Here is a 26,678-nt window from a genome sequence, read left to right as displayed (position 1 = left end):
CTTTGACATTTTGAGGGGTGTTAATAAGAAAATCTTAATTTTATTTTATTGTTTTTACTCAAATCAAAACGTGTATGATCATGCATTGTATTAATTTCCTCTCTCATTAAGGCCTAGTTTGTGGTTTGTGTGGTGGTCTTTTTTTTTTTCACAAGCAAAAGGGTGCACATTGACAAACGTTTTGAAATCTAGAAAAACATCAAAAGAACGGTCTGGGTGGGCATACCTACTGCACGAGGCTCCTACTACTTCAAAGTGTTAAATAATTTGTAACCTTACTATTTTCCCGTTTTGATATAACACAATTTTTTTTTCTAATGAGGATAATAATGTCATTTCACATGCATAATTGAAAAATATGCATGACAAATGACATTTTTTGATAATAACATATTTTTGAAAACCCATTTATACCCTTATCTTAAACTTTAAATAATACAACCTTCTCACAAATAAAACTACAATGATATTTCATCAAACCAGGGTATCACTATTCCGTGTCCCTAAGTTTTATTAATACACTTAAAAGGTGTCATTGATGAGACACTCCTACTGTTTGTTACATTTGCAGCTTTTCATTGTTAAGTTACAAAGTGAGTAGAGCATTCATGTTGAATTTAATTAATTAACCACGTGACAGTTCTTCCTTATCTCTCCATCATTACCAGTAAGCACACTTATCTTTCCCATCTTCACCATTGATGTCCCAAAATCCTGTGCAAACAAGTAAGGGTACTTGCTATAGTAGTTTACCATGGCTGAACTGTTAGAGTCTCCCATAAGAGCTTGATCTGATTGCAGAAGTCCTGAATTGTTAACCAGGTTCTTATAATACACATTATCAAACTTATTAGTGGTGACAGGATCTAGAGGAGCCAAGTTGGTGTCTGAATTATCATCTGGACATGTAGTCTGTAAGTTCTTCAGGAGTGATGATTCAAGTGTTGGGTCTGGCTGACCTGAGCTGTTGTAGTTGAAGAGTCTTTGCTTGAAGCTGCTACACTGTGCAAACCCTATGGTGTGTGCACCTATATGCAACAATATTTTAGGAACAAAAACACATTTAATTATGTGTAGTTCAATGGAGGAATGGAAAGGAAAGGAAGGAGGAAAGCTTAAAACCAATTGGTTCAAAGTGGGGTGGCCTTTTGCGGCTCTTATACTTGATAGTCGGAGCACCCACTACCGATGTGGGATTATTACCTCAATATTTCCACTTACGTGCTGGCCTCTTCTGGCTCTGTCTTTTTGTGGGTGGAACAAGGCCCATCATCGACGGAGGCCCAACGTACCCACTCTGATACCATATTAAACTTCCATCTTAAATCCAATTTGGTTCAAAGACTTGACAGTGAGAGCACCCACAGCCAATGTGGGATTATTACCCCAATAGAAAGAAAAGTAAATTGCAAGATGATGAAGAGGATCTTTATCCTCTCAATTTGCCTGCCCGTACTTGACGTCAAGTACATCTAATAGAGGGGGTGAAAATGACTATCCTACCCCTTGCCCGAACATACTGCATGAGGTGGGATCTATGTGGGGTCCACCTCCCTCTATTAGATGTACTTGACGTCAAGTACGGACAGGCAAATTGAGAGGATAAAATTCATGATGAAGAAAGCAATACCTGAGAGGACAACAACATCCTTCATTGTTAGACCTTTTGAAGTGAATTTAGCCGTGATGTTCTCCAAGGGTTCGAAAGGTGATGGTATCTGTTGATTAGCTGCACTTTGACTTGCCGTCGTGCCATCTCGCCTGCCTAGTGGTACAATCCAATAATATGAATATCCCGCTGACTGAAAACACAATAATTAAACAGATAAAAGCATTACTTCTTTGTAGAAAAAACGAGAACCTAAAACAATGTAGAAAAGAATGAAAATCGCAAACAACAATTACATAGTCGCATACAAAGATTTATGTGTCAATGGTGAGATAATATCTGTAATGGAGAATAGGGTTACAACCGTTCATCTTCACACCTTTCTTAGATTGCATTACACAGAAAGAACTTGGTTACAAATTTTTAGCGAAACCCTATATAGGAATTTTAACAAAAAAACCCATATAATCCTAAAAAAAATTCCCCCTAGCATTGACCCACTAGCACATCCAGGCCCATAAAAAATGTAAACTAACACGCAAGACGTGCTGAACCTCCAGTCCATGAGACCACGGGACCTTTGGCTCCTACGACCTCTGAATGGCCCTTCGGAATCAACACACTTAAGCAATCTCGGAATACAAGACATCAAAACCCAACACTTCTTAAATGTAGAGAAACAATAATATTTGATGACAAAACATAGGAGAAATGCACATAGAGTTTCTTACGAGATAGACAGCTTCTCTGGCTGCAAGAGTCAAGATATCAGTACAAGAGACAGTTGAAGGGCAAGACTTCTCTACGTTAGCCTTGATGGTGTCAATGACCTCAAAACCTCTAACAGAATTTCGATTTGGCCCAGCATTCTTCTCACCCGTAAAGCTGCTTGTGTCGTCGAGTAAAACAGATCCATCGCATCCCTAAAAATCAAAAAGTCCAAAGATGGTGACCAAAACTGGTTAAAATTCTTGAGTAAGAAGTTAAAATTAAAACTTGGTAATGAAGACCCATGAATGAATTCATGGACATGGACACCTCAAAATGGAAAAGAAGTCTGCATTTGATATGCATTTTAGGTCGATTTCGCATTCTTGGGCAACAAAAACAATTGTTTTTATTGTTTCGACGACTGTTTTTATCGCCCAAAAATGTGAAATCGACCTAGAATACATACCAAACACAACCAAAGAGTGGAGCAGTGTTAAGGCAAGTTAATTACATTGACGAAACAATCGTGGAAGTGTAAACGTAGAAGAGAGGCTGCCATTCTAGTATCATTGGAGATAGCTGACCACACGCCATTCCTAACAATCTTTGTCAAGTTTGGACATGAATTATCATAAAATTTGTAATCAAGTTGGCCAGAGACCAAGGAACTCAAAACCAACAAGACAAACAAAGAAAAGAGTGAGTAAGTGTTGGAGTTAGAAGGATTCATGGTTGCTTGGATATGACTAAGGATGTTAATGCTTTAAAACAACCCACGGTTAGGGTATATATAAGTCTAATTTATACACAATAGACAAGCTTCTTGAATAAAAAATTATGTAAGCTTCTTTTGTTTGGTCTTCTGAGTGGCACTCCCACTAGGTGTTTGGTAAAATTCCACTTAGTTAATCAATTGTTAATGAAGAGAGAAGAAACAAGGCGGCTAGAAATACTTGGTCACTAGGGACGTGAGGTTCATGCACTACCCTTGGATATGGAACTTGGGTGGATCATGGTTTTATAACTATATTTGGGTTGATGTGGTGAATTGAAGGATGGTTGGTTGGGTGGCTGATATATAACATATTGAGCTCGAGTCTCTCTAGTGTGCTCGTGGTTTGACTTAACCTCCAAATGAGTGAAAAAACTAGTTTCCAATGTGATGATGATGACATTCATTAAGAGGAGCTAAGTTGGGTATCTTTGAACAAGTCTAAAAAAGGGGATAACCTTTGTCAATGGCCATAATAAAAGGTAAAAGATAGCAAAGTTAGCTATTTTCTTTCATTAGTAAGTGGAATTTAGGTAGCGGTGGTGGGAACTAGTGAGATATATAGTTGTTGAGTTAATGGGTTTGCTGTTGACAGCCTGACACTGAACATGCAATGTTTTAGAATTAGATGGGATTGGATTTGAATGGCTAAAAAATTGCGGCCACCGTTAGGACCTTTACCTTTTAAATTAAGTTTTTACAATCGATCACTCATTCTATCTTGTTAGGGTACGATGTATTGTATTTTGTTACTTACATAAGTGGACTGATAAAAGGCCGGAGACCTCGAGATTTAGAAGAATCGACCCACTTTACTGGTTAATATTCGTTATTGAAGCCTTGACGAGCTAGCAGGTCCATGAATATTTCGGTAAATTCTTTGTATAGGGTTCACTATAAATTTGTAGTAATGGTTCTTTCTTTGTAATCAACCTGAGAAAAGTGTGACGACGAGTGGCTATAACCCTAGTTTCCATTGATAGTAAAACAGATCTCATCTCACCATGGGCATGGGCAGTCTTGCTGAACCACGTAAATCTTTATGTGTCTATCTTTGCTCTTTATTAGTAAGTGGAATTTAGGTGACTGGTGGTGGGAACTAGTGAGATATATAGTAGTTGAGTTGATGGGTTTGGTGTTCACGGCCTAACATGAACATGCAACTTCTTAGTATCAGTTGGGGTAGGATTTGGATGGCTAACGAATTGGAGCCACAACTAGAACCTTTACCTTCACATTAATTATTCACAATGGTTCAGTCCCTCCATCTTGTTGCGGTACGATGTCTTGCATTCCGTCGCTTGCATAAGTGGGCTGATTCCAAAGGTTCGTTAAGACGTAGAAGCCTAAAGGCTTCGGCCCACCTTGCACGTTAATCTTCATTATTGGAGCCTTGTCGAGCTAGCGGATCCATGAGTATTTCGATAAATAAATTTTTTGTATAGGGTTTCACCATAATTTTGTAGTGAGGGTTCTTTCTTTATAATAAACCTAAGAGAAGTGTGAAGACGAGCGGCTATAATCCTATTCTCCATTGATAGTGAAGCAAATCTCATCTCACCATGGGCATTGGCAATCTTGCCAAACCACATAAATCTTTATGTGCCTATCTTTGTTCTTTATTAGTAGGTGGAATTTAGGTGACTGGTGGTGGGAAGTAGTGAGATATATAGTAGTTGAGTTGATGGGTTTGGTGTTCACAACCCTGACATGAACATGCAACATTGGGTTTGATGTTCACGACCCTAACATGAGCATGCAACTTCTTAGTATCAGATGGGGTAGGATTTGGATGGCTAACGAATTGGAGCCACACCTAGGACCTTTACCTTTAATTACATTAATTATTCACAATGGTTCAGTCCCTCCATCTTGTTGGGGTACGATGTCTTGCATTCCGTCGCTTGCATAAGTGAGTTGATTCCAAAGGTTCGTTAAGACGCGGAGGCCTCGAGGCTTCGGCCCACCTTGCACGTTAATCTTCATTATTGGAGCCTTGTCGAGCTAGCGGATTTATGAGTATTTCGATAAATAATTTTTTGTATAGGGTTTCACTATAATTTTGTAGTGAGGGCTCTTTCTTTATAATAAACCTGAGAGAAGTGTGAAGACGAGCGGCTATAACCCTATTCTCCATTGATAGTGAAGCAAATCTCATCTCACCATGGACATTGGCAATCTTGCCGAACCACATAAATCTTTATGTACCTATCTTTGTTCTTTATTAGTTAGTGGAATTTAGGTGACTGGTGGTGGGAAGTAGTGAGATATATAGTAGTTGAGTTGATGGGTTTGGTGTTCACGACCCTGACATGAACATGCAACTTTGGGTTTGGTGTTCACGACCTTGGCATGAACATGCAACTTTGGGTTTGGTGTTCACGACCCTAACATGAACATGCAACTTCTTAGTATCAGATGAGGTAGGATTTGGATGGCTAACGAATTGGAGCCACAACTAGGATCTTTAACTTTACATTAATTTTTCACAATGGTCCAGTCCTTCCATCTTGTTGGGGTATGATGTCTTGTATTCCGTCACTTGCATAAGTGGGCTGATTCCGAAGGCTCGTTATGACGCGGAGGCCTCGAGGCTTAGAGGAATCAGCCCACCTTGCACGTTAATCTTCATTACTGGAGCCTCGGCAAGCTAGCAGGTCCATGAGTATTTCGATAAATAAATTTTTTGTACAGGGTTTCACTATAATTTTGTAGTGAGGGTTCTTTCTTTGTAATCAACCTGAGAGAAGTGTGAAGACGAGCGGCTATAACCTTATTCTCCATTGATAGTGAAGCAAATCTCATCTCACCATGAGCATGGGCAATCTTGTTGAACCACATAAATCTTTATGTGCCTATCTTTGCTCTTTATTAGTAAGTGGAATTTAGGTGACTGGTGGTGGGAACTAGTGAGATATATAGTAGTTGAGTTGATAGGTTTGGTGTTCACAATCCTAACATGAACATGAAACTTCTTAGTATCAGATGGGGTAGGATTTGGATGGCTAACGAATTAGAGCCACAGCTAGGACCTTTACCTTTACATTGATTTTTCACAATGGTTCAGTCCATCCATCTTGTTGGGGTACGATGTCTTGTATTCCGTCGCTTGCATAAGTGGGTTAATTCTGAAGGGTAGTTAAGACACCAGAGGCTCGGCCCACCTTGTATGTTAATCTTCATTACTAGAGCCTCGGCGAAGTAGCGGGTCCATGAGTATTTCGGTAAATAGTTTTTTTGTATAGGGTTTCACTATAATTTTGTAGTGTGGGTTCTTTCTTTGTAATCAACTTGAGAGAAGTGTGAAGACGAGCGGTTGTAACTCTATTCTCCATTGATAGTAAAGCAGATCTCATCTCACCATAAGCATGGGTAATCTTGCTGAACCACATAAATATTTATGTGTTTATCTTTGTTCTTTATTAGTAAGTGGAATTTAGGTGACTGGTGGTGGGAACTAGCGAGATATATAGTAGTTGAGTTGATGAGTTACGTGTTCACGACCTAGACATGAACATGCCAGATGGGGTAGCATTTGGATGGCTAACAAAATGGAACCACAACTAGGACCTTTACCTTTACATTAATTTTTCACAATGGTTCACTCCCTTCATCTTGTCGGGGTACAATGTCTTGTATTCCATTGCTTGCATAAGTGGGCTGATTTTGAAGGCTCGTTAAGACGTCAGAGGCCTCAAGGCCTAGAAGAATCGGCCCACCTTGCACATTAATCTTCGTTATTGGAGCCTCGACGAGCTAATGGGTCTACGAGTATTTCGGTAAATAATTTTTTTGTATAGATTTTCACTATAATTTTGTAGTGAGGGTTCTTTCTCTTTAATCAACATGGGTTGTGCTATAAATTTGTAGTAAGCGTTCTTTCTCTTTAATCAACCTAAGAAGTGTGAAAACGAGTGGTTGTAATACTATTTTGCATTGATAGTATAGCAGATCTCATCTCACCATAGGCATAAACAATCTTGCTGAACCACGTAAATCTTTTTGTGCCTATCTTTGTTCTTCATTAGTAAGTGGATTTTAGGTGACTGGTGGTTGGAACTAGTGACATATATAGTAGTTGAGTTAATGGGTTTGGCGTTCACGGCCTTGACATGAGCATGCAACTTCTTAGTATCAGATGGAACAAGATTTGGATGGCTAACGAATTGGTGCCCCTGCTAGGACCTTTACCTTTTAAATAAATCTTTCACAGTGGATCACGCCCTCCATCTTGTTGGGATACGATGTCTTGTATTCCATCACTTGTATAAGTGGGCTGATTCCAAAGGGCCATTAGGCAGCCCGCAGCTCCAGTCTCCCTTGCCATGTCCATATAAAACAGCAGCCAGCCTAAGCCATTCAATTAAATGCTCTCCATGATCTCAGGTTGAAGAGTAACTATAAGAAATCTAATTGGGTTAAACTTTTAGAGAGGTTTGAGGTTTAATTAATGGTTCATATAAAGGTCATAAAATTAACACATAAATCAAATTTGTATAAGAATCTATCAGATATTTAAGTGGAGCAAATACAGAAATTCTCAAGTCTCATTGGAGTTTGAGCCATTGACAGTCCAAATGTGGCACATTCTTTTCTTTTCCCATCTTTTCAATACTCACGCCAAGACATGAGCCTTGGGAGCAGTTCAATGGCTAAAACAAAAGGAAAGTAAGAAGGAAAGAAGAAAGTTCCAACATCATATAACTTCATAGTGAAGTCCAGCAAGAATTTTTAAGAGTTAAACCTAGTAAGTCCATTAACATTCCACAAACATTAGCATGTGAAAAAATAAAAACAAGACAAGAATACACAAAATTCACATACAACACCAGGTTTCTTCCACATTTATGAAACAAAGAAACCCTTTTCATTTTTATAATTTATATTATTTTCACATTAAAGGCGCCATTGCTTGGAGCAAAGGTAAAAATGTTCGAGTTGCCAAGGCAAATACCGAGTGGTTCAAGTCTTGAGAGCGGCCACTTTGTGCAAAAAATGCCAAAGATTAGGACTGTCTCCAACCTCACCCCTCCCAGAACCCTGAATAGGCAGGACCAGCACTGGGTAATGTCCTATACTATCTTCACATTAAGGACAACAGGTAATGGAATCATTGGATCTCCCATGAAATTTAAAACTCTACTCTCACATGCATCACTGCATCATTAGTAAAGACCAAGGATTACGAACTCGGGTTTCGTCCTGGCTGAAACCGAGTTTTGGTCAAAACTTGGTACTTTCTTCCATACATGGGGAAACCTTGGTTGGAGGGGTTTCTGTCGAAACCAAGTCGAGATATGCCTTTCTCGGTCGAGATGAGGTATTATATAGGCCTAGTTCAAGGTGGTTCAACCATGTTTCGACCGAAACATGGTCGAAATTGTCGAAACTAGTTGAAACCACTGATACATTGTCGAAACCCTGCACATTTAAAAATCCACTTCCAACTCGTCTCGGAAACCTGCGAAACCGAGATATCTTGATGGTTTCAACAGGTTTCAATCGAGTTCTTGATCCATGGTAAAGACACATGGGAATACAATTTGCAGTCCCCAAAAAAAAAAAAACAAAGAATTAATAAAAAGTAAATAAATAAATCTGATTAATTTACAAAGGGACAAATGCTACCTGACAAAAAGCTTTTGAATTATCCTCTTTGCATCAGTCAAATAATCTATATGCCGAATTTCTTAGGCCCATATATTTTACTTTGAATGCACTGTGATCTCCATTTCTGCAAGCTCCTTCTCCAGCCGCCTAGTAGCATTTGAATCCATGGCACTGCAGAGAACACTCCAGAAAGAAAATTGAATTAGGAAATGATTTACTAGCAGCAGCAAGACAGATCTGCATGACACTGCAATTCAGTGACCCAGCTCAACCTCTCAACAAGGCACATTGACTCACCATGTGGCAAGGCACCAAAAGCAGACCTGCTAGGCTTGGCTGGCCAGCTTGCGAATGCATGCCCAAGATTTAATGGCAAATATAGGAGCTCTCTCCTACAATCCTTGCACCTGAACCTGGGACCTGTCGCAAGGAGTCAGTGCCTCTGACTGCTGAAGCATAAAGAGATCGTTGGCAGAGTTTGACATGCCAAACTCCTTGATTGAGTGAGAACAGCATATTCAACTAATTCGGCTATATTGCAAATACTAAAACTAAAGCCCACTCTACTAAGTACAGTTTTGGTTCATCAGATTATAGTGATTATCAATATTGACTGAACTGAGTTGTGCTTAGAGACTGAAAGAAAAGTTCAACCTCAATAACATTCCTCTGTCTCTTGGGTGGGAGGTAGGTAACTCACCAAAACTGAATCACAGCAAGCATGGAGTGTTATGAACTTGATGGCATTGTCCTCTAAGCTGCTGAAGACCTCATCTGGAGTAGCAGAAAACAAAAAATCTTGATGATGTATCAAGCATAGCCCCATGATTCTTCACAACAACTGGTGGTGCTTGGTGCCTTGTTGCTTCCCGTCCTCCTCAACATCAAGTAACTGCTACTGAAAGCACTGACTGGGGTTTTCTGATGTACGTAGCCTTAGCAATTTTGCCGCTCTCACTGCATTGCTCCAGCAACAACAAGTGGATGATCCATCATCTACACACACCATGGAGAAACGCCAATTGAACTCTTGATCAAGTCAAGACTCACCCAAAATAAAACCAGCAAGAGGGATGTTGACAATTGGATCCTTGGACTGCTCCCTCATTTGTAGCTTCTCAAAAAAAATTCTTTTGGGCGTTTCTCAAACTCGGACACATATATCCACAACCTATCAAATTTAGAACAGGTGCATTATAACCAGAAATATATGCATAAAAGATTATACTTGAACGAGGGGTAGTCACCCTTTCAAAATATAAAACGCCAAATAAAAAGAGCACAATTAGTCGAGAAGAATGAACTACAGGCAAGGCAACGTACCCTGAAACGTAACTGTATTGGCCTACTCTCTAAGCAATGAATTAGTTCGGAGATAAAGCCTGATGGAACAGTATCCTGTAAGGAATTAAAAACAATGTCTGAAGTACATATCGGAAGGAAATTCATGCCACTATGCTGATAATCAACTTCCTTTACAGAGTTAATGAGAATGAACAAGTGTATAAAATACTACAGTAGCTTCATTACAACCAAAAACTAGAATAATAGAACATTCACATGTTGAGCCAAGGCATGAGCTTATAATATAAACTTCAGCATGAGTAAATGTTGTCCCTATTTGTGCCTTAGTTTCCCTTTATAGGTAGGGATGTAAACGGATCGGATTCAGCTCGGATCCGGATATTCCCTGGCTGAATACGAATACCTCTAAACGGATTCAGATGGATTCAGATACGGATCGAATTCGGATTTTCAACCACCCGTTTACATCTCTGCCTTGTGTAACCTGGGCCTTCCTCCCCTTAGCGGATACAATTTACTCTCAATCCATATCTCTGAGATCATGATTATCTTTTCCTCGTATTCTAGAACCTATTGAATCTTCAAAAATCCTCAAGATCGTTATTTACTTAATTTTTTATTATTAAGTATTCGGATTTTTTCCCGGATATCTCTAAACGAATACGGATGTCCCTAAACGGATACGGATGCGGATCGGATTCGGATTTTCGGATATCCATTTACATCCGTATTTATAGGTTACTTATAGTTTCCCTTTCTAGGATTCTTTATTAGGATTGGGTTGCTTTGTAATTGTTTTTAATTAGGAAAACATCTAGAATGCTGTGATCGATTTTCAAATTTATAAATACAAGGATGTGGCTGGATTCTATAGTGAACGCATTGAGGAAAAGAGAGAGAGAGAGAAGAGATTTGATTTTCAAAGCATGCTATGCTGTGAAATGCAGTGGGGAGGATGAGATGCCTATACCTGTGGGATGCTCGATCCAATCCTATACTACCTTTTCTATCTTCTATTTTCTTCTTTTTTCCACCAATCTCATTGAGTATTCTGTTATGAATTTTAAGAAAGGCCATTCAAAGGCTTGATTCCACTGTTGGGAAGCATTGTTCAGTTGCTATTTGAAGGCTGCTGTTATTGCCAATCGAGAACCCTGCTGGTCTAATCATCTGCAGACCATACTTTGTTGACCCTGCTATAGAGTTGCGTTCCTAGTTGAGTAGTTGGGAACTTGGCTCTACATTATACAATTGGCTTGGGAAAGATAAAACCTTTTTGGTTTAGCCAATGCATTACTTGATGTGGATTGGAACAAAGTAGAGCCATTGAAGAATGCAGGTCACTTGGAGAAATCTAATTTGTACAACATTGGCAAAAAAGACTGAAATCACTGAACCAACTGACTAACCTTCCAATTGAACCGGGTTGACTCGATTCTAGTCTCTTGGTCACGCAGGGTTCATAACTCAGAATATGCTGCTCGCCACTGACTGTTAAGTCATGCAGGACTTGAGCTTCAATCAGTTTAGCTTACAGGAAGAATATCCACCCACAGATATAAGTTTCTCCATTGATTATGATCAGGAGGGATGAAACACCTACAACACCCTAAAAATTGGAGGGGGTCTGTTGAATAAGGTCCAGGAGACAGGGTATTGGATGCAAGGAAGCCAAGGCATTTTTGAGATTGTCATCCATAGTTTTCCTAATTGATACTTCTTTTTTTTTCCTAATATGGGTTGCGCTTGATGATCTTGCAAGGGTTTGTACTTGCGTCTGATTTACATTTAGTTTACTTGATCACAACAATTAATGTTGATGTTAACCAGACTGGGAAGAATTGTCTTCTCTTGACCAGGTAAATTTGCTTCCCATGCTGAGATGAATTTGTTGGTGATGAGAACTCAATTGTGTATTACTAGTTTTTTGTACCCAAGCTGCAGTGTCTGTGTGGTCTTGACAGCATTTCTTTCCTACGCATTAGATTGATAAGTTGATCTACATTTGTAAGAGTTATTAATCTAGTCATACCATTCTATTTTACTGATTATTATCATGGATTAATGAGATAATGATCAAAAAGTTTTCAGACTGGAGAAATATCAATCTAGGTTTAAACCATCAGAACCTAATTACGTGACAAAATCATCCACCAAGTCAAAACACATCGGAACCATAATGTGACAAGCTTATCCTCTCTTACAATCAACTGCTACCCCAACTTTATGATGCAGATTTGTGGTTGAACCGGCCTGACCAATCTTGCCATCCAGACCAAGATGAACCAGGTCCTAACTTTGTTCTGGTTCAGTAGGATACTTAGGATAATAGTTTATTTATTATGAATTTATTTCCTTTATCTTGTTGGTTACTTTATTAGAGTCCAATTTGTAACAGTTTACTCCCATTACAGCAAACCTATGGAGAGTTTCCTCAGTTGAGTTAAATTGGTTTTCTTAGTTTCCATAGTTGAGTTAATTTCTGCTTTAGGTCTTCAGTTTCTTATTTATATGAATGTAACTCAATTGAGAAATTTCAGAATTGAATATTGAGTTGTTTGGTAGTAGCCTGCGTGGCTTAGGGCAGCTTGGCTGTCAACCCTTCCTCCTTTCCCCCTTTCGGTGAGTTCCTCTTCCCTCTCTTCTTCCTCCTCACTTGTTTCTCTCCCTTTTTCCATCGTGATCTAGCTCGAAGTCCCTCACGACTGTGGTTGGATCTCCCTCTTCCTTTCCCTTTTACTTATCTAGCCTTGGGCAAGAGTTACTCGACCTAATGCGACTCTAGCCTTAGAGCTGCTGAAACCAGCCTTTATTTGATATATCCATTGCCTGAAACCAGTTGTGACCTGCATCCTGCAACTTCCTTTTATCAGCCAGGTCTTGCTCCAGCAAGTTTCCTTTGTGTATAGATGACTGAATCCATCGATTGGTTGCTTGACTTAACAGGTTTAGGACACAATAACATCTTCCCAAAGTCCTAGACGAAACAGAGATGGCAATCCAAACAAGAAGGAAACCTACCATTTAAGGTAATTGCATTGCTCATATATAAGTGGACATGCGTTGCTTAATTATTTCTTTCATAGATAATACTGGTCAAAAAGATACTTCTGCACGAAAATGATTCATTTCTGAGCAAGCTGAAAGAACTCACTTGTGCAGGTAAGCCTTCTATAAAAACACTATAGTATTGAACCTGAAAAGACAACCAAAAAAAAAGGAGGAAAGAAAGAAAGTTCATTAGCAACAGTGAAATGCTCACTTGTAAGTAAATGACTAGAAGTCTCGAACAGACGACAGAGAGTAGGTAATAAACTCATCATCAAATATAACCTCATATATGCTTCTGACATCACAATTAGATGGCAAATCTGGTACCACAACCTCAGTGCTGCCAATTGCATCAATCAACTACAACCTCCCAGAAGATGGAGAAATCTGAATGAACAGTAAATAGGCATAATGAGACTTCAGCCAAGTTATTGACCCCCAATGCCATACACAATAAGCATCTAGCTGTGTTAGATTTAGAGAACCAAAGCCTGGATAGGTTTCTTTCAAAAAAAAACATCCATCAGACCACTTCTCAAACAAAAAAATTCAAATATTCCAGAATCATGACTATTGTCTTCCTATGCTTCAAGCAAGATGCATCGTATTCATACTATACTCTCTAAGTATCTATACATATACAGACAAACACAGACATCCTTGATGCTACTTGATACTAACCACTAAGATTGCCCAACATAACCACCTCAAGATCTTCACTTGCTATAATCCTTCGGAGTAATCTCCTATAAGATTACCTTCACATGAGAAGAGGCTGAATGGTTGCACTTCGCCATTGCTTATGAGTCATTATTGATTTCAATTAATGTGATTAGCCACATGGCCTCACAATGGCGGACGAAATTAGTCATGGGAACCACCTGAAAGTATGAAATATTCAAAATTTCTCAAAAATAATATAATATCTGCCAATAATGAAAAAAAGTCCTTACCTGATACCATACCAATAAGATTCCAGATTAAATCTGAAGCTCTTTGGAAGTTCTTTACTCACGAGAAAGAGCACAATAAAATTTTGAAGGCATACAAAAAATGAAACCACTGATTAACCAATTTCAAGTACCCATCACTCAGCTCACTATGACAATTGCCCTGATCATGCTTACTGAATTCCATCAATATTCCATGTTGCAAACGACACAAACACTAACAACAACAACAACAACAACTCAACCTTATCCCAACTAAATGGGGTCGGCTACATGGATCCTTACCCTCCAATCAGCTCTATTCGATCGAGGTCATACTTGATACAAGGCCTAAGTTATGCATGTCTTTCCTCACCACTTCTCCTAAAATCATTTTAGGTCTGCCACTGGCTCTTTTAGTTCCTTCAATCTAAATCAAATCACTCCTCCACACTGGAGCATCCAAAGGCTTCCTTTGAACGTGGTCATGCCACCTCAAACGAGTTTCTCGTAGCGTATCATGTATCGCAGCTACTCCCAAACCAGCTCTAATATGATCATTCCTTACTTTATCCTTCCTAGTTTTGCCACTCATCCATGTCAACATCCTCATCTCCGCTACACTGGTTTTATCTATATGATGCTTCTTAACTTCCCAACATTCCGCACCATACATCATAGACGGTCGTATAACTATCCTATAAAATTTTCCTTTTAAGATTTAAAGGAATACGCCGATCACATAACACCTCAGACACACCTCTCCACTTCATCCATCCTATTTTAATTCTCTGTGAAACATCATCCTCTATATCACCTTCTTTATTTATGATTGAGCCAACTAAAATAATCACTTTGCGGAATCTCCCTCATCAATTTTCGCCACCTCATTATCTATCCTAATGGAACCAAAGTTACACACCAAATACTCCATCTTCGTTCTACTTATCTTAAAACCTTCTGATTCCAATAACTCTAACTTGGTGTTAATCCCTACTTTTGTCTCACCCACCAAAACAATATCATCAGCAAAAACATACACTAAGGAAGCTCATCTTGAATGTCTCTAGTTAAATCATCAATGATAAGTGCAAACAAATAGGGGCTTAAAGCTGATCCTTGATGTAACCCAATTGTAATTGAGAATTCATTACCTTGGCCCCCCACAATTCTTACACTGTCACCACACCATGATACATATCTTTAATTATGTCCACATATTTACTTAAAACACTTCTCTTCTCTAGTACTTGTCAAATTAACTCTCTAAGGATTCTGTCATATGCTTTTTCTAGGTCAATAAAGATCATATGGAGATCCTTCTTGCAATCTCTAAATCTTTCCATAAGTCTCCTAATTTGGTAAATAGCTTTCGTCGTGAATCTTCCTGGCATAAAACAAGATTGGTTCTCCGTAATATTATTCTATTGTCTCAAGTGAGTTTCAATAACCCTCGGCTATAATTTCATGGCACGACTCATTAGTTTTATGCTTCTATAGTTATTGCAGCTTTGAATATCACTTTTATTTTTGTAAAAGAAACAAACACTAAGAGATGAAATAATATGCAACCAAAAAAATGAAGAACAATAAATCTTTGACTAAATGTAACTCAAAAGCAACTGAATTTACGAATTTACACAAGATTAAAGACAGATGGAGGCAGGGCCGAACTAGCAAACATTTGAACCAATCCTTCTGGCTGGTACACCATTCAAGTGTCCACAGCTTAAAACAGAGATATTATAGAAATCACATAGCCTGATAGCCTTTTATTTAATTGGGAGGATGGGGAAATGAATATGACAATTAAAAACAAGAAAAGATGGTCATCGGAGCCAAATCAATGGAGTAATAAGCAAGTGTATGCATGTTTGGATCTTAACATTTTCTTCTTTGACAACATGCCAGAAATTTTTTTCTGAAATTTGAGATTGTAAGTAATACTCTACACTCCAAATAGTAAGATGAGTGAGTAGCAGAAAATGGCAGCATCTCCAAAAATATTCAAAAGCTTCATAAATGGACCCACCATAATCTGGCAGAAAATGCTAAGATCCCAATGAATTTAAGCCACAATCTTAGTGTTTGGGCCACATTTGACACTTGCAATAAGAAATTGTTTTTCTTCGAAAAATGATCTCTCCATTGGCTAAGATTGCATTAAAGTACAGAATGAACATTAAATCAAAACTCCTCATTGAGACTCCAAGGGCGAAAAGGGGAGACATTGATGGTAGTCTTAAAGCAAGCCCCCAAGCAAGAGCATTCTTGTCCAAGAAAAATTGGGATGTACAAAGTGAACATTCCTGACAGAAATCTATAAAAGGGTAAAAAACAACCCAGCATTGAGAAAACAAAAGTGCAAAAGCACAGATAGTGAACCCCTTGTATGAGAAATAAGACAAATTTTCCATGGTACAAAGGAGACTAACTTACAAGAGACCTAGAGAATGCAGTAAGGTACATTATCAGTTAGTAAAAGCCACACTTTCTCCTCCAGCTCAACAACCACTCCTTGCATTTAAACACCTGTGACACCGCCAGTATACGCACCAGATTCACTTCTCCCCTTGATTTCAGTCCTTCCAGTAGGGACTCTCCGACAAATGACCTGAGTATATGCAACACAGATTTTTCTGTACTTGTAAACATTCAGCAGGACTCTTCTTTTCCAATGAAAATCAGTTTCCTTTTTACCCAAGAGCAAGACATTCCCAAGCAGCTTAGAGAGAACAGGATGCCAAAACGAAGCAGGCCTATTAAAATATGGAAAATATAGGTCGGCTGAAAGAATAACAATTGTCCCCTTGACATAGATTCTGAAGCGACATTGGTGAAGATATAACACTCACAGGCATTATTTCTGCAAGGAATCCACTCAAGTTCATCAGAACCCTAGAATTTTCGCCAGGATCGGCATTTCCCTTAACACTTAACAGTGCACGAAATGACAAAAACAGGCCTGACCGATTCTAATCTGCCATGAACAGAAGAACGAGGCTTGAAATGCTCTTTCTGAACATGTGAAGCGGAAGCCAATAGAAAAGCATCCGCATGGGACAATTGACGTATTCCAGTGGTGGCATTCCGAAGGCTCCATCTGAGAATTTTCAAGAATCCACCACCACATTTAAAAGGAATAAAACTCCAGGCAACAACATGAATTTGCTTGCCGATAAAATTAATATCCAGATCGAGAAAAGCACAGCAAACCCTAGAAGCACCGTCAGAGAACACAAAGAAACTGTTTCTCAACCTGCACGATAGCTGATTAGAAGAAGACACATCATCGCTGGAAGGGAGATTTAGAGTTCCAATTATAAATGCAGAGTACTTGAGGGGACAAAGAATTTCCGTCAGATGATCGATGGTTACGGTTCACTTCAGGTGGATAAAGAGAAACCGAAGTGGAAAAAGTAGGGCAAAGAGAAGAACCACCTGCGGCTGTGAGAGGAGATTGTTGGAGGAGCTCGAGAGCTTGAGTATTCAGTTCGAGTGTTCGACCGCGATGACGAAGCGGGAAAACGTTTTCTAACGGTTCTCTTAATCTACACCACGGTGCGTAGGAATTTGCAACAACAATATCAATACATTCTTGATGTATCATTGACAAAAAAAATAAAATTCTTACCCCAAAAAATTCCTTCCACATATATCATTTTATTTCACATTGGTTAAAGGTCTTGAAACTCTAACAATATCATAATTACCCAAGATATGGTATTTCACTTTTAAACTGGATGTATCAAAGGCCTATGATGGATTAAAATAAAGTTTTATTAGAATTATATGTGAACTCTTGGAGTTTGATTCTCATTGATGTGATATGATTTGCAAACTCTTCACATGTTCTTTTTGATTAAAGTAGAGAAAACTTTTTCAAGTCAATTGAACCATCTTGTGGCATCCGGCAAACATGTCCACTAAGTCCGTATCTTTTTATGTATGCAATAGAATGTGAATCTCTCTCACTTGCATTTTGGTTCGACAAGTGAGAGACGGGAAGAACATTAATATCTGGAAGGATAATTAGTTGTCGAACCTTGACTCATTTGGTATTTAATCATACATTTAACCTCATTTAATTTTTTGTATAGTCAATGAATTAATGATTAATCTATTTAGAAATCATGCCTTAATATCTATTTTTTTCCACCCTAAGATGGCCAAAATTATTCTCAATATTCCTCTATCTCAAACCTTAACCTCTAACTAGGTTTTTATTCCTATCACTCGATCTGGGTTGCTCTTCATAAAGGCAACCGCTTTTTTTTTGAGCCTTTGATCTGGTCAACTTCATTGATGAATCGTACAAATTGTCAATTTCAAAACTATTTAATGTTGGTTCTCTTTTTTTTTTTTTTTTTAATGAAAGTATAATCATATAAACCATACACCAATCCTAAAAAGTTAACCATGTTGCTTCTCTCTTTTATTAATAAATAAATGTTGTGAGAAAATATACTACCTAAGTGTGTGTGGTACACTACATCTGTGCCCAGACATAGGAGGGGGGCGAAATGACCACCGTGCCTTAAGAAATTCACCTTTCCATGGGGTGCATGCCATATGCTTCGTTATGTTGGAACATGTTAAAAAGAATCTTCCGGTGAGCAAATCAACCCAATACATTATTAGGTTAGGGGAGCCGTATTTGAACTCAAGGGTTCCTGCAATTCAACTCTGAGAACTAAGAACAACTTATTAAGGGATTGAAAAAGACACACCAATCGTCCCAAACAACTGATTTATCAACGGTTCATAGTTGAATCTCACTATGAAACATTTGAATCAACCGGACCCAACTATATTTTAGAAAAATAGTCAAAATCAGTGCCACGTCCCTAGGAAATTCAGCTTTCCATGGGGTGCACAGTCATTTCGCCCGCCCCAATATCTGATTTTTTGCTGTTAGTATTTAGTGCCAAGTTTGTGGGGAAAAAAAAAATTTAATGTCGGCCCGCTTAATTGGTGTAGGAAAACACGCCAACCCAAACATTCCACTTCCCAAATTTTTGACCACAAGAAGGGATCCTTCTTTGTAAGCTACAGTCTTAACCACTTCTTCTTCTTATTTGGATCTGGTTCGGTTGAGTTTCTCCATCAATATTTTGTTTTCCCTGAAGATATGGCATCATCTGATAAACCCACGAACAAGAAAGGAGAAGAAGAAGAAGGAGAGCAGGGGGGTTTCTTAGGAAAGGTGAAGGGCTTCATCCAAGACATTGGAGAGAAGATTGAAGAAGCTATAGGATTCGGGAAACCTACTGCAGATGTTACTGCAATTCACATTCCTTCAATAGACCTGAAGAGGGCCGATTTTGTTGTCGATGTTCTTGTGAAGAATCCAAATCCAGTTCCGATTCCCCTTGTTGATGTAAAGTATTTGATTGAGAGCGATGGCAGGAAGCTCATGTCCGGCCTCATCCCTGACGCAGGGACCATTCATGCTCATGGATCTGAAACGATTAATATCCCTTTGACAGTGATCTACGATGATATCAAGAGCACTTACGACGATATTCAACCGGGTAGTGTTATTCCTTATAAGGTCAGTATTGAGTTTATTGTGGATATACCTGTTATAGGAAACATTTCGATTCCATTGGAGAAAACTGGCGAGATTCCTGTGCCTTATAAACCAGATGTCAATTTGGAGAAGATTAAGTTTGATCAGTTCTCTCTGGAAGAAACAACTGCAACCCTTCATCTGAAATTGGACAACCAGAATGACTTTGATTTGGGGTTGAATTCTTTAGATTACGAGGTATGGCTTGCCGAGGTAAGCGTAGGTGGTGCCAAGCTTTCCAAGTCGGCCCAAATTGGCAAGAAAGATTCAGGGGTTGTTGAGCTTCCAATCTCATTTAAGCCAAAGGACTTTGGGTCTGCATTATGGGATATGATGAGAGGAAAGGGGACTGGTTACTCCATTAAAGGAAACATCGATGTGGATACCATGTTCGGACCGATGAAACTTCCATTCAATAAGGAAGGGGGCAATACACGCCTCAAGAAGGCAGAAGACGACGACGATGAGGTACCCTATTTCCTGTCTTACCATCATCACTTCGTTGTTTTTTTTCTTGCCGTCTATCTGTTGTACTGTTCAATTGACCATTCTTATTTGTGCATTTCTTCAAACACCTTCCGTTTTCCTTCGCCAACTACAGCTATGCTAGTCTTTTGCTAGCCAAATAGGTGGCCAAGGAATGAACATTGCAAGATCCATTTCATATTATTATAACAGTGATTCTCCCTCATAAAAACTTTGACGAGCCTTAGTTCCATCTTGAATTTGCTAATATGTTGAAAAAATTGGATGCAAAATAGACCTAGAACTAGAAAAATTGAAAATTACAAACAAGTTGGCAAAACATAATTTAACTGGAATCTGCTTCTCCATATTTTTATTCAGATTTATGATATTATGATATGTTCTTCAAAAAATTTCACAAAAATTAAATTTTGATATGCATATGGAAGCTTATATTGAAGTTTTTTAACTCTTTATCTTAACCATCATACATTTTTAAAACAATTTAGCAACAATGGAAGGCCCTGCTATGCTTGAGTGATGGGATATTTTAATGCTTTTAATCTTCAAGTAGTTGCCATCACTCTCCTGAACTTCGACGCCTCCTTGAACATCTGGTTTTAAAATCATACACTGCTGAGGAAGGTTGGCTTACAAACCTCTAAAAGATAAATTGTCTGTAGATGGATTGCTTGCTTGTCCATGGCAACCACAGTTTTGAGCCTAAAAGCCCTGGATGATCCATTATCCATTGTAGATATAATAGGATACTGCAACATCGGTTGGATGTGTCTTTCTTGCATGAAACCAGAGAAATCAGGTTTTGATTGCCATTTAACCTCCAAAGTCTACTAGACTATCCATTCCATATATCCCTATATTATATTCTTCTTGTGAGAAGCATGATCTCTGAGGCTAAAGAAGTTCAAGCACAACTTTTCAGAATATGTTGTTTTCAGAGGAGTTTAGGTCCCCTGAAGATAGTAAAAGTGCAGATGTGCTTCTAAACCTCGAGTATATTTATCAAAGGATCTTGTTCTTTTTACTCTTAATCAGCACTTTCAATTGTTGTTTGGTGAGATCTGAAAATATGATTTTTTCCATCCTGAATTCCAGGAATTAATTCATTTTCTTTTGTTACATTTTGGTGCAGGACTGAAACGACACATTATTGTGACAAACCACCTTGGAGAATTAATTATATTGTAAAACTTAATTATTGCTATTCTGTTAATGTAGCCGAACCCCATTTAGTTGGGATAAATCTGAGTTGTTGTTGTTGTTGTTGTTGTCTGTTAATCCAATTGTACCCTTCTTTTTTCTCTTTTTGGGTTGTTTGGTAGAAATTTCATTGTATCTTGACAATGAAGATGATAACAGTGTTGGGATGGATTACATCATTAGCCTTTTCAAGTGGAAATTAATCCCCAGTCACAATCTTCTCTCAGTTCAATGATTTCAAAAAATAGAGGTGAAAAAAGAAGAGAAAAACTGCATAGCTTGAATTCCCATTCGTGGATTGTATTACTTTTATGCATAGCTTGAATTCAACAATATCTTGGTGTTAAGGTTTGTTAATAATGGATGTATCTAAGGATTAGTAAGGTAATTGTAAGGTCTGCAGCGACTCCTACAGTTTTAGATGTTAAGACATGCAACAGCTGTAACAAAGGTGGAGATTACGGATAAACTTCTTCTTACTCTTGAGTAACCGAGAGCAAATTTCTTGAGAGAGATGCATTGATCTGAAGCATACCCATAGACTGTAGTCTGTAGTGTAACTTATTAGGGCCATGTGTAGCATCAAGGAAAGAGAAAATAAATGAAAAGACCATAAAAACTAGTGAGAGTTAGTGAGAATTGAAAGTTGTCATTTGTCTGAGATGCGAAGATGGAAATCCTTGTCAAGTTTTTTTATGGTGCAATCCTTGTCGGGTGTCTAATCACATCATATCCTTAAATTTTCTTTAATTTTGATTCCCTAGAATACGCCCAAACTATCTTCTCCCGAATCACATACCCAGACACTGACAAAACAAAGAAATTATGAAACAACACGAACAACTGCATCAAAAGAAAAACAATTCAAAAATGTAGAAAGAAGACTGCACCAAACAAATACGCCCAAACTATCTTCGCCCGAATCACATACCCAGACACTGACTAAACAAAGAAATTACAAAACAACATGCACAACTGCATATATCAAAAGATCATAAATAATTCAAAAATGGAGAAAGAAGACTGTACCAAACAAATTATGATCACAACTAAAAGTGAAGTTTTGATTCGCTAGAATACGCCCAACCTATCTTCTCTAAAATCACATACCAGACACTGACAAAATCAAGAAATTACGAAACCGCATGAACAACTGCTTCAAAAGATTTAATAAATGGCCCATGCAGGTCTTGAACCTGCGACCTTCGCGTTATTAACACGACACTTTAACCAACTGAGCTAAAAGGCCAAGTGATTTATAATTTAAAGATTTTGTTTTTTATATTATTTCATAGTCTCTAAGTGCCCGTTTGGTAATGATCTCAAAAACGTTTTTCCTACCTCCCCAATCACCGATGCAAAACTCAAAAACTCTTTTGGGTGAAAGGATTGATGGAGGACGACGGGGCAGCTTTAGATTATGATGTCAAGCCTGATACGGGAACCTGGGACGTTGGCGAAACAGAGGCAACACCTGACATATCTTTACATGCTATTGCTGGGGTGCGAGCACCACAAACTATGAGAATTACTGGGTCCATCCGCCATTGCCAACTTACCATCTTGATAGATTAGTGGGTCAACCCATAATTTCATAGATACAATGATCATACAGAAATCTGTGGCAAAGGTCTTCTTTGAAAATATTTTCAAACTACTACATGTTGTGCCAAATTCTATTGTTTCAGAGAGGGATCCAATTTTTACAAGTACTTTTTGAAAGGAGTTTTTCAAGTTGCAAGGAAGCCATTTGCACATGAGTTCAGCCTATCATCCTCAGTCAGACAGTAAAACTGAAGTACTGAATCGATGCCTAGAAAATTATTTGAGATGCTTTGTAGGATCTCAGCCAAGGAGTTGGGTGAAGTGGCTTCCACTAGTGGAATGGTGTTATAATACTAGTTACCATTCTGCAATTAAGATGACTCCTTATGAACCTCTCTGGAGAGTGGCACCACCCACATTGTTATCTTACATTCTTGGGTCCACCAAGGTCCAAGCAGTTGAAGAAGAATTGAGGGACAGAGACACAGTTCACTAGTTACTTAAGGAGAATTTGTTCTGCAGAGAATGAAAAATTTTGCTGACAAGCGTCAGTCCAAGAGCTCTTTTGAAGTGGGAGACTTGGTATATCTCAGATTGCAGCTTTATCGTCAAATGTCAGTGGCTGCAAGAAGATCCATGAAGCTAGCAGCAAGGTACTATGGGCCATACAAGGTTATCCAAAAAAATAGGGTCAGTTGCCTACAAGTTCAATTTGGAATTAGAGAGTCCTATTTTCATGGTGGGTAGTTATTAACTTATTATTAAGAGTAGGATTAGTGGGAATAAGAGATGTGTGGGAGTTAGTTTGTTCCTGTTGGGGGAGTTAGTCATGAATAAAGGCATGACTAATTCCCACTATCTTAAACTTTTTCTTGTTATTATCTTCTTGTTATCGATTGAAGAAGCTGTTGGATTAGGGAAAGCTACTGCAAATATTACTGGAATTCACATTTCTTCAATAGACCTGCAGAAGGCCGACTTCGTAGTCGATGTTCTTGTGAAGAATCCAAATCCAATTCCGATCCCTCTAGTTGATGTAAAGTATTTGATTGAGAGCGATGGCAGGAAACTCATGTCCGGCCTCATCCCTGACGCAGGGACCATTCATGCTCAAGGATCTGAAACGATTAAAATCCCTTTGACAGTGATCTACGATGATATCAAGAGCACTTACCACGACATTAAACCAGGTAGTGTTCTTCCTTACAAGGTCAGAATTGAGTTTATTGTAGATATACCTGTTATAGGAAACATTTCGCTTCCATTGGAGAAAACTGGAGAGATACCTGTGCCTTATAAACCAGATGTCAATTTGGAGAAGATTAAGTTTGATAAATTCTCTTTGGAAGAAACGACTGCAACCCTTTATCTGAAATTGGATAACCAGAATGACTTTGATTTGGGGTTGAACTCATTAGATTACGAGGTATGGCTTACCAAGGTAAGGATTGGTGGTGCCAAGCTTTCCAAATCGGCCCAAATTGGCAAGAAAGGTTCAGGGGTTGTTGAGCTTCCAATCTCATTTAGGCCAAAGGACTTTGGGTCTGCATTATGGGATATGATGAGAGGAAAGGGGACTGGTTACTCCATTAAAGGAAGCATCAATGTGGATACCCTATTTGGACCGATGAAACTTCCATTCAGTAAGGAAGGGGGCAATACACAACTCGAGAAGGCATAAGACAATGACGATGAGGTACCCTATCTGTTGTACTCTTCAATTGACCCCATTCTTATTTGTGCATTTCTTCAAACAACTTGCGTTTTCCTTAGCAAACTACAGCTGTTCTGGTCTTTTCCTAGCCAAATAGGTGGCCAGGGAATGAAAATCACAAGATCCAGTTCATATTGTTATTACAGTGATTCCTCTTCATAAAAACTTTGATGAGCCTTAGTTCCATCTTGAATTTGCTAATATGTTGAGAAAATTGGATGCAAAATAGACCTAGAACGAGAAAAATTGAATATTACAAACAAGTTGGCAAAACATAAATTAATTGTTATCTGATTCTATATATTTGTATTCAGTTTTTATGATTTTATTATATATTCTTCAAAAAATTTCACAAAAATTAATTTTTGATCTGCATACGGAAGCTTATGCCGAATGTTTTTTTAGCTCTTTATCTTAACCATCATTCATTTTGAAAAAAAATTAGCAACAATGGAATGCCCTGCTATGCTTGAGTGGTGGGACATTTTAATGCTTTTAATCTTCAAGTAGTTGCCATCACTCTGCTGAACTTTGCCTCCTTGAACATTAGCACCATACACTGTGCTGAGGAAGATTGGCTTACAAACCTATAAAAGATAAATTGTCAGGAGATGGATTGCTTGCTTGTCCATGGCAACCACAGTTTTGAGCCTAAAAGCCTTTTGATTATCCATTATCCATTGTAGATGTGATAAGATAATGCAACATCGGTTGGATGTGCCCTTCTTGCATGAAACCAGAGAAGTCAGGTTCTGATCACCATTCAACTTCCGAAGTTTGCTAGACTATCCATATATCCCTAAATTATATTCTTCTTGTGAGAAACATGATCTCTGAGGCTAAAGAAGTTCAAGCGCAATTTTTCAGAATATGGTGTTTTCAGAGGAGTTTAGGTCCCCTGAAGATAGTAAAAGTGTAGAAGTGTTTCTAAACATCAAGTATATTTATCAAAGGATCTTGTTCTTTTTACTCTTAATCAGCACTTTCAATTGTTGTTTGGTGAGATCTGAAAGTATGATTTCTTCCATCCTGAATTCCAGCAATTAATTCATTTTCTTTTGTTACATTTTGGTGCAGGACTGAAACAACACATTATTGTGACAAAGCACCTTGGAGAATTAATTATATTGTGAAACTTAATTATTGCTATTCTGTTAATGTAGCTGAACCGGATTTAGTTGGGATAAAGCTGAGTTGTTTTGTTGTTATTGTTGTCTGTTAATCCAATTGTACCCTTCTTTTTTTTCTCTTTTTGGGTTGTTTGGTAGAAATTTCATTGTATCTTGGCAATAAAGATGATAAGAGTGTTGGGATGGATTACATCATTAGCCTTTTCAGGTGGAAATTAATCTCCAGTTCCAATCTTCCCTCAGTTCAATGATTTCAAAAAATAGAGGTGAAATTTGTGAGGCCTGTATTGAACTCCCATTGGTAGATTGTATTACTTTTATGCATAGCTTGTATTCAACAATATCTTGGTGTTAGGTTTTGCTAATAATGGATGTATCAAACGATTAGCAGGGAATTGTAAGGTCTGCAGTGACTCCCAACAGTTTTAGATGTTAAGACATGCAACAGCTGTAACAAAGGTGGAGATTAAGAATAAAATTCTTCTCCGACTCTTGAGTAACTGAGAACAATTTTCTTGACAGAGATGCATTGATCTGAAGTATACCCATAGACTGTAGTATGTTGTGAAACTTTTTTTTTTTTTTTTGGATGAGAAAAGAAAAAAAATTATAAATGAACTGAAAAGAGATTATACATGAGACTCCAGTGGGTTAACAGAGTTTTCAGAAACAATTTGCCAGACTACAATAAGGGACAAAGAGAAGGTTGACTAAATCTCTGTTGTGACTCCAAACTTCTTTCATGTTGATTTTGGAAGCGATTGCTGTTTTTCATATATCCATGGAGTAATCTTGTGAGTTCCGCATTCAATACATCAGAGGTGTTTGAGGTGCCTTGCAGAGGTTAGAACAATCTTTTCCATCTATCACTATACAAAAAGCCCAACCGGATAATTTAATTGAAGTTCAAAACGGCCTGCACAAATTAAAACAAGGCAATGTATTTCAACATTAGAACCTAGAGACAGGGGAAAACAATGATTAGAAAGTAATGGCATATCATCAGGTTTGAAAAGGGTTGGGGGTGGGGGGGGGGGGGGAGTT

General features: G+C 38.3%; 2 protein-coding genes, 1 non-coding gene and 2 pseudogenes across 4 annotated transcripts; 2 read left to right on the top strand and 3 right to left on the bottom strand.

Moving 5' to 3' along the window:
- Nucleotides 1-561: 561 nt before the first annotated feature.
- On the bottom strand, nt 562-3,088 carry LOC122657854 (peroxidase 10-like). Its single transcript, XM_043852649.1, has 4 exons — nt 2,832-3,088; nt 2,341-2,532; nt 1,631-1,802; nt 562-1,028 (listed from the first exon to the last, which is right to left on the bottom strand). The coding sequence occupies exons 1-4, from the start codon at nt 3,048-3,050 to the stop codon at nt 622-624; spliced, it is 990 nt and encodes a 329-aa protein (XP_043708584.1). The 5' UTR covers nt 3,051-3,088; the 3' UTR covers nt 562-621.
- A 6,484-nt stretch (nt 3,089-9,572) lies between these two features.
- On the bottom strand, nt 9,573-17,362 carry LOC122659029 (annotated as a pseudogene).
- Nucleotides 17,363-19,028: 1,666 nt separating this feature from the next.
- On the top strand, nt 19,029-25,619 carry LOC122657518 (desiccation-related protein At2g46140-like). Of its 2 annotated transcripts, none has more exons than XM_043852241.1 (2): nt 19,029-20,027; nt 25,582-25,619. In XM_043852241.1, exons 1-2 carry the CDS (start codon nt 19,119-19,121, stop codon nt 25,585-25,587), a joined length of 915 nt encoding a protein of 304 aa, XP_043708176.1. In that variant the 5' UTR covers nt 19,029-19,118; the 3' UTR covers nt 25,588-25,619. The 2 variants fall into 2 exon arrangements, with proteins under 2 accessions (XP_043708176.1, XP_043708177.1); XM_043852242.1 differs by lacking the exon at nt 25,582-25,619 and adding an exon at nt 21,178-21,189.
- On the bottom strand, nt 22,421-22,494 carry TRNAI-AAU. The gene has a single exon. It is a non-coding gene; the product is annotated as a tRNA-Ile (tRNA).
- Nucleotides 22,638-24,666, top strand: LOC122658113 (annotated as a pseudogene).
- Nucleotides 25,620-26,678: the final 1,059 nt, after the last annotated feature.

The sequence above is a fragment of the Telopea speciosissima genome, chromosome 4 (assembly GCF_018873765.1).
Source record: "Telopea speciosissima isolate NSW1024214 ecotype Mountain lineage chromosome 4, Tspe_v1, whole genome shotgun sequence".
Taxonomy (NCBI): Eukaryota; Viridiplantae; Streptophyta; class Magnoliopsida; order Proteales; family Proteaceae; genus Telopea; species Telopea speciosissima.
This window is presented reverse-complemented; position numbering and strand designations above follow the sequence as displayed.

Excerpts from the sequence above, each read along its gene's own strand:
- LOC122657854 (XM_043852649.1), bottom strand. The coding sequence starts at position 3,050 with ATGAATCCTTCTAACTCCAACACTTACTCACTCTTTTCTTTGTTTGTC. Across the intron at positions 1,803-2,340 it reads CCAGAGAAGCTGTCTATCTC|TCAGCGGGATATTCATATTA; the intron begins GTAAGAAACTCT and ends TTGTGTTTTCAG. Across the intron at positions 1,029-1,630 it reads GGATGTTGTTGTCCTCTCAG|GTGCACACACCATAGGGTTT; the intron begins GTATTGCTTTCT and ends TGTTGCATATAG.
- LOC122657518 (XM_043852241.1), top strand. The coding sequence starts at position 19,119 with ATGGCATCATCTGATAAACCCACGAACAAGAAAGGAGAAGAAGAAGAA.